Genomic DNA, 8,816 nt, shown 5'->3' with positions numbered 1-8,816 from the left:
ACAATGATCCCAAACACACCGCCCGGGCAATGAAGGAGTGGCTTCGTAAGAAGCATTTCATGGTCCTGGAGTGGCCTATCCAGTCTCCAGATCTCAACCCCATAGAAAATCTTTGGAGGGAGTTGAAAGTCCGTGTTGCCCAGCAACAGCCCCAAAACATCACTGCTCTAGAGGAGATCTGCATGGAGGAATGGGCCAATATACCAGCAGCAGTGTGTGAAAACCTTGTGAAGACTTACAGAAAACGTTTGACCTCTGTCATTGCCAACAAAGGGTATGTAGTAACAAAGTATTTAGATAAACTTTTGTTATTGACCAAATACTTATTTTCCACCATAATTTGCAAATAAATTCATTAAAAATCCTACAATGTGATTTTCTGGATTTGTTTTTCTCATTTTGTCTGTCATAGTTGAAGTGTACCTATGATGAAAATTACAGGCCTCTCTCATCTTTTTAAGTGGGATAACTTGCACAATTGGTGGCTGACTAAATACTTTTTTGTCCAACTGTATCTTGGCCCATATTCACAAAGCATCTCCCCATGTCCATATACGAGGCAGTTTTGCTCTAAAAAGCAAGACTGATCCTAGATTAGCACTCCTACTCTGAGGCAAAGTGTGACCTCTGACCTGTCCTTGAAGAAACGTCGGAAGCCAAAGGCCACCAGCTTGAAGACAGACTCCAGGACGAAGACGATGGTGAAGATGTAGTTACAGATCTTCAGTGCCTCGTCCAACTCCTGGAGGGAGGGAGGCATGGTTAGTAGTACAGTATTCCATAGGTTATAGCTACTGTATATATGGTCTCTCTCTGATGTCTTACTCTCTGAAAGCAAACATTTTCCCAGAGTCAGCCATTTTCAACACCCTACCATCTCCCTCTCTCTGCTTCTTTTTGAAAAGACCGCCGGTGTAAAAGTGTCTTGTATGTAGCCTGGGGTAATTCACGATACCCATCTCAATGTAGAAAGTGACCTTTTCCTAGTAGGCATGTTGTGAGAAGATATAGGGCTTTACTGACTCTGCTCTCCTCTGGCAACCCGTACCGCATACCCCCCCCTCCACCCATACCCCCACCCTCATCTCTCTCTATTACTGTCTCTCCTTTTCTCTATATCTATATCTCATGCATAATCTTTCCGGACACATGGTAATTTCATCGGAAAACTCAAGCTGTTTTCATCACGAATCACCTTTCGGCTGATAATAAACAATGACAACTCATTGAGACATAATTTACGTGGGAGTTTAGTTCATGAATTTTTTGTATTACTTTATGTAATGTGGAGAAAAATCCCCTGAAGAATTGAAATAACTTTTCTCAAATCTGTTTGTGCAGGCAGACAAACTACAAATCCCAGAGTAATGATGTTGGACTATGTGGAATGAATACAAACTAGGTTGTCATGGGAATCTTTGTCTGTGCTTTCTGAGGGGCCATGGTGATAACTAACAGACTTCAAATCCACTACCTTAAAACTACAAACCCCATCATTGCGCAGGTCCTACCTTTGGCTGCTGGTAGTGTTCCATCGCCATGGTGATGACATTGAGTGCGATGACAATGGTAATGAAGAGGTCCAGATACTGGGAGGTGCACATCTTGTGGATGAGGAGACGAGTGGGGGAGTAATCCGAGTAGTAAGGCTTACTCTGAGCTTCTGTTGGAAGGGGGGAGTAAGAGAGGGGAGGACGGGGAGGTAGGCGGGGTGGGGGGGTCATAGAGTGAGATAGGGAGTAGTGTACTGGACATTGTGGGTGAAAGGTTTCGAGAGGTAGAAGCCAGCCCGCAGGTCTCAAGAGATATCATAGCGTTAGTTAAAGGAAAGCATACACACCCATACTGACATATATCACATAATTACAGAAGATAGAGGCAGATAAAGAGACGCAAATGAAAGACAGATGGAGTGAGAGAGAAGAGAGTAGCAAAGGTACATGGAAAGAGAGGTATACAAGGAGAGGAAAGGAGAGGAGAGAGGTACAGGAAGACACAGAGATCTTGGAAAGAGAGAATGAGTGAAAACGAGGAAGAGAAAGCGAGAGAAGCACAGTGTTCCTGGGCCCGGGTCCCCTGTGGCTGCCAGTCATGACTAATCAAATCAGAGATGCTCTCCTCTGATCAACAATTATCCAAATGTAGTCTCCTCTGAGAGAGCATGAACGGAAATAAACAGCATCGCCACCGCCCAAAGTGGTGTGTTTGTGTGTGTGTGTGTGTGTGTGTGTGTGTGTGTGTGCGTGCATGTGTGTGTGTGTGTAAGAGACTGTAGCTGTGGAGGAGGGAGGTTATTTTGGTGCATTCTGAGGCTGTAGGGAGTGGGTAGTGAATGGTTAATTTATGCTGTCTCTTTCAATGCAGCTTTTTCTAGTGTTTTCACTTGCTGTATAATTTCTCTACCTCTTTCTCTTCCTCTCCTTCTCTCTCATAAAGACCCTACTGGGCACAGATGTCAATTCAACGTCTATTCCACATTGGTTCAATGTCATTTCATTAAAATGACATGGAAACTAATTAGAGCCAGGACAATACCAGTATTGCAATACTTTTTCCATGGCAAAAATTCAAACACGAAGCATACCATACTCTTTGGTCCTTTAAAAAACATCTGTATGTAAAATATTGTGCGCTATAGCTTGGAAAATAAATAAATGTGACTCTGGTTGACAACATAACGATGTTTGCTTCCAACATTAGGGCTGTTAACCTAAAGAAGTTAAATCTGCTTTGGGTTTTGTTTCCATGCCAAGACGCTAACAAGAATCGCGATACTGGTATCGTCCCGGCCCTAGAAACAACGTTGATTCAACCACTGTGTGCCCAGTGGGACATACTGTACACAACAAAAAGGACAGTCGATTTTACAGTTCAGTATATCACTTACAGTTTCACACCTGTTTCTCTCATCTGTCCTCTCTTTATCCACCCATCCATAAAGGACAGAGGAAAGAGGAGTATGGGGGATGAGAGAGTCTCTCTATCAGTCTCTATCCTCATCCCTCTTTCATCAGTGAAAGAGAGAGAGAGGACATATGAAGTAGAGGAGGAGTCAGAGACAGGCCCGAATGGAAACACACACACAGTGTGATTCCCCCAGGTGCTGTTCAACTCTCCCTCTTGCCAATTAGCCCAGGTGGCTGCTGCGGCAGCTGGCTAAAACTCCTGACGGAGTACGTGTGTGTATGTGTTCGTGTATTCACTGTATGGTCCATTCTCACCTCTTCTCCTCTGTCCTCTTCATCATAAATCGACTTGAGTGTGAGACTCTCTCTCGTTCGGTGTCTGCCTGGGCTATTGCTTTATCGTACATTTATTGTACAAAATGCAGACCCATTATACATTATAGCAGTGCATGTATTATAGGCAGTAAACCCAATGGCGCAAATGTTGTGGCAGTGAAACTTCCTGGGAAAATGCTTAGCTTCTGCAGTTTTGCTGCAGGGCCTAACACTTTATTTTAATGGGCCTCACTAGAGGCTCGATAAATGAAACTGTTAGTATAGTGTATTGAGCATCCATTGCTGTATCTTGAGAGGATTGTCCAAATAATGTATTAGACATTTCAGTGGCTGACTGAGTTTTTTAAAAGCAATCTAAAGCAGTGCAAAACTCTCATATGTTTAAAACGCTACATTAAGAGAGGGAGTAGGAGAGAGAGAATGGGAGAGATGGACCTTTCCCTGTGTAAGTACTGCACTGAGAAAGGGAGAGGAAGAATAAGAGAGCGAGACAGGGAAAACAAGAGAGTAGAACCTTTTCCCCCATGGCTCAGGCCCAGCTCTCGCTCGGGGAGGTAGGAGAGGTGAGGGTAGAGAGGGCCAAATTATACCTCCACTACTCCCAAACTCTCACTCCCACTCTCTCTTTCCAGAGGAAGAAAGAGCTGAGCAGCACTCAGAGAATGGATCTGCCTTTAGACTCACTGGAACAGACTGACACTGTGATATCATGCCAAACCAATGAGTCAACCATATTAGCTTTTGCCAAATCAGCTTTAAAGACTTTTAAAAGTGTGTGCGTGTATGTTTGTATGTGCACAGTGTGCCTGTGTGTGTTTGTGTGCTCAGTGGGGCATGTGAGGGCATATTCAGGTCTACTCTTGTGGGAAAAGAGAACTTTGACAAGATGAAAGTGAAGAAGTGAGGTGTGAAGAAACTTCAGTACAGTCATCTTTCTCTGTCCCTTTTTCTCCTCTCTCTCTCTCTCTCTCTCTCTCTCGCTCACACAAATAGAAACATTACATTCACAAACATAACATAAACATCAACCAGACCCCCATTCCATCAATCAACCTAAGGGGCCTAAGACCTATGTAGTCCACTAATTGGGATAAGAGGAGCTGCTGAATGACTAGCATGCAGCATGTTAAACAGAATGTCCATGTTGGTGCCCCATGTGAGTATTATTGAGCACCCTACATGTTGGTGCCCTGTGCGAGAATTATTGAGTACCCTACATGTTGGTGCCCTGTGCGAGAATTATTGAGTACCCTACATGTTGGTGCCCTGTGCGAGAATTATTGAGTACCCTACATGTTGGTGCCCTGTGTGAGTATTATTGAGCACCCTACATGTTGGTGCCCTGTGCGAGAATTATTGAGTACCCTACATGTTGGTGCCCTGTGCGAGAATTATTGAGTACCCTACATGTTGGTGCCCTGTGCGAGAATTATTGAGTACCCTACATGTTGGTGCCCTGTGCGAGAATTATTGAGTACCCTACATGTTGGTGCCCTGTGCGAGAATTATTGAGTACCCTACATGTTGGTGCCCCGTGTGAGGATTATTGAGTACTCTACATGTTGTTGCCCCATGTGAGGGTTATTGAGTACCCTACATGTTTGTGCCCCTTGTGAGGATAATTGAGTACCCCACACAGTGTTGCCTCGTGTGAAGATTATTGAGTACCCTGCATGTTGGTGCCCCATGTGAGGGTTATTGAGTACCCTGCATGTTGGTGCCCCATGTGAGGATAATTGAGTACCCAACATGTTGGTGCCCTGTGTGAGTATTTATCCAAAAAGGTAGTTATAATTTAACCCTTCAAGAGGGAATGATGTGGTTCAGGTAACATATCATACATATGACACATGATGATATGTTACTCTTGGAGATCTAAGACCCCTTTGGCCGAAAGCACTGGTGAAGCGTCAAAGATCACCTGACTGAAAAAGAAAGGAGCAGTTAGTTAGCAAAGAACACCAAAGCAATACTAAAACCTGGTCCAAAAACAACCTCTTAACCCCTTGCCCCACATTACCTATACCCACCTGATTCTTTGAAGTCTACAAAGTGAGGGTATAAAGGTTAGGGTGAGGAACTAGGAGTTATTTTTGGACTGAGCCACACTCAGTAACTTCAGGAAGACGAGGCTCGGGTTGGGAAATACAGACACACTGAAGTCCCTGGGCATGTGGCGAGGGAGTGGATACACCACAGCACAGCACGATGGGTTTACTGTCACAGTGTGAGTGGGCTTTGATTGGATTGGAGTGAATGTATGTATAGTGTATGGGTTTGAAAGGTCTGGTTGGATTGGATGTGTGTTTATGGCTTTGAAGAATCTTTGGTTGGGTTGAATGTGTGTGCATGGGTTTGAACTTGAAGGAGCTTTGGTTGGGTTGAATGTGTGTGTATGGGTTTGAACTTGAAGGAGCTTTGGTTGGGTTGAATGTGTGTGTATGGGTTTGAACTTGAAGGAGCTTTGGTTGAGTTGAATGTGTGTGTATGGGTTTGAACTTGAAGGAGCTTTGGTTCGGTTGAATGTGTGTGTATGGGTTTGAACATGAAATAGCTTTGGTTGAGTTGGTTTGCACATGCAGTGTATAGACTTGAAGTAGTTTTGAATTGATTGGATGTGTGTGTGTGGGTTCATAACACAGTGGAGCTATGTGATGGATACCGTGAAAGGACATATAGAGTGCTATGTTGATTTTCAACCAAGCTGTAGATGGTACCATATCATGGATTGTTCTTGAGTAACCTTGGTACTATTGGGATGTGAAAGTTGTTTAAATGTGGTTTAAATCTCTACGATGCACATGTGATGCTTTTGATGATTGGTCTGGTGAAACTGGGGCTTGTGGTAGAAAGATGATTGAAGGGGGGCTTGAGAAAAGGAGGATAGTCTTTGAGCTTTGGATGGTATAACAATGTCTGTGAAAGGAAGAACAGGCCAGAGGCAGTAAGATCAGTCACAATGTTACGGCCAGGATAATTTCCTGTTTTAGGTCAAAGGTCAAGATGATGTGGTGGTAAAACCGTTTAAAAAAAAAAATCCCAGTACCAATATCATTAAGGTTATACCTTGGTAGGTGTTGTGACTGATTTTAAACGCCTGCCCTTTATGGTCAATGGATTGGTTCATATTAAGAGTCAATGTGTGCTGGGTCAACAGGTAGTGCTGGTAGATTACAGCACAAGCTCATATCAAGGGGAAGGGGTTAACGTCAAGTGAAACTACATAGAATTCAATAATGTATTAATGATTTTAGAGCCAGCAAACATTGAGTCATAAGGTTAGATACAAAATAAACAATATAATAAACAAGTAAATCAGAAAAAATTCTGCTGGATTTCCCAAAATGCACTGCTCCCCTATTCAGCACCAATGACAAAAAGAAGAAACAAAAATGGAACTGAAAAGAGAAGTTGAGGATTGTGAGAAAAGAGGAGCAACAGAGCAGTTTGAGGAGCCCAGAAGAAAGAGAAATAATAACATGACATCATTCACAATGACAGGGCATGGTAATTCATACACGCACACAAACACGCAAAAATGCACGACGACAAACACACACTCACATACAAAGACACACAAAGACACACACGAGTTGTGCCGGTACACATGGTAGACTGACACACACTTCTTTCTGAGTCTGACTTGAGCAGGATGGACCAATTGGAATGGAGACTGGAATGGCGAAGGCAGGCGATTGGACAGCAGTGAGTGGAAGGCGGGGTTAACAGGGCGAGAGAGTGATGATGGGCAAATGAGAATATAAGCATATAAGAAACAGACCAATGAGATATCAGCGTTTCAGCAATACAGTAGACAGCACATTTCCGCCCTTCAATCCTCTATGGGAAAGTCCAAGTCTAATTCAAACACAACTATTACCCCTGTATCATAGTCTGGTAAAGTCGAGGCTAAATCATCTGCAGTGGCTACATCCATTTTTGGACTTAAAAATGAACAATATGTACCCATTGATTCTTGAATAAAATAACTTATAAATGCCTCCTGAGCTTAGTTCCACTGTCGTACCCCACCAGAATCCAAAATATACACCTGTTTTACTCCACTGTTTGTAAACAAAGTCAATTAAAACTATCCTTTTAATATCATGGATGGTCAGTCCTCGCATCCATAGCTCTGTATATACATTTGAGAGTGGCTTGGTTTCAACTGCCGATTGCCGCTTTAAGTACCTTGTAGCATTAAATATGGTGTTCAGGTAAGTGGCAGTTATGTTAGACCAGGGCATCAGCAATTGAGGAGTGCTGTTTTAAAGGACCACCACATCACCTCTTCCTTCCTACCCGACTCTAATCATGTAATATTCTAACACTGGCACATGCATGTCTTGGACTGTCCAATAATCCCCAGTTTTCTGATTGGCTTGATCTACCACCTGGGTAGCAGTACATCTGTCCGACTGCTGGTACACCACATGTTAACCAGCCTCCTTCATTGTTAGCTTGGGCTGTAGGACACACACACCTGCTAACACACACGCACAGATCCATAGGTTACACATGCAAGTACATAATGCACACACACACACACACACACACCTTTTCTTAACCCAGTTACATTCAGTGGATCTCTTGTGGTTATCTAACATATCCTAAGCAGAGCTCAAAGGCAATGTGCCAGCACGCTTTAGAAGCACTAATTCTTACACCTCCAACCATGAAACATTCATACCCTCACACACTCTCATAAAACCCACTATAGCACTACTTATAATACAAGGACCTTCTACTGCTACAGAATCAATCACCTAACGGCATCAGCCCACTGCAGGGATGCATATTGATTAGCTAGTCAGGCTGGACTCATCTAGGCTAGGTAACTGATGCTAAGCACAACTGTCTGGTTATGTTAGGCTAATAGGTATATTGGTGCGAGCATGGGTGGGGGTTACACCTACACCTTAGTTCATGAAAGTGATTAAATATTTAAATTCCTCTAACGCTACACTTAACTCTGCTACCAACACCTAGCCGGTGACATGAAGCATTTATACCCCGCCCACATCCTGAGAACTTCCTGACAAAATTCATCTGTAGAGGAGGACGTTTCAATCACTAACTGGCACAGGTCTTATCAAAGAGGAACTGTCTACACTTTGGGCTGATGCACGTTATAGCTCGATTGAAATTTAAAAGGCAACTTTCCCGTGTTCGCGGAGACTGCATTCACGGTAAACGCTGCACATGTCGGCTCAATCGGAAATGACCTTTACATTTTCACACGGAGCTTCCGCGATACTTCTGCGATACAGATTGAACCCAGCCATTTCTCTCACTTCTATTTCTCGCTCTCTCTTTCTCCCCCTTCTCTTGCTCGCCCTATCTCCCTCCGCCTTTCCTACCTTTAGCCCGCCCCTCACTCACTTTCAATCTCTCCCCCCTCTCTCGCCACCTTACCCCGCCCCGCCCCTCACGTCCTGTCCATCTCATCTTACAATCATTTTTTTTTGCACTCTCTCTCTCAACCTCTCTCTCTCTCTCCCTCCTTCCATCTCTCTAATGGTCTAGTGTTATTAACCACATTCCTACATCAGGGGAATATAAAGGAGGGAGAAG

The 8,816-nt window shown here is 43.7% G+C and overlaps 1 protein-coding gene across 1 annotated transcript in view; it reads right to left on the bottom strand.

Moving 5' to 3' along the window:
- The window catches only part of cacna1g (calcium channel, voltage-dependent, T type, alpha 1G subunit), a 311,200-nt gene that overhangs the window by 19,290 nt on the left and 283,094 nt on the right, over nucleotides 1-8,816 (bottom strand). The window contains exons 26-27 of the mRNA XM_042306304.1: nucleotides 1,512-1,663; nucleotides 633-742 (exon numbers count right to left, since the gene is read on the bottom strand). Coding sequence (XP_042162238.1) covers nucleotides 633-742; nucleotides 1,512-1,663 — 262 coding nt within the window. The remainder of the gene's footprint in view (nucleotides 1-632; nucleotides 743-1,511; nucleotides 1,664-8,816) is intronic.

This window comes from Oncorhynchus tshawytscha, linkage group LG25 (assembly GCF_018296145.1).
Source record: "Oncorhynchus tshawytscha isolate Ot180627B linkage group LG25, Otsh_v2.0, whole genome shotgun sequence".
In the NCBI taxonomy this organism is placed as follows: Eukaryota; Metazoa; Chordata; class Actinopteri; order Salmoniformes; family Salmonidae; genus Oncorhynchus; species Oncorhynchus tshawytscha.
This window is presented reverse-complemented; position numbering and strand designations above follow the sequence as displayed.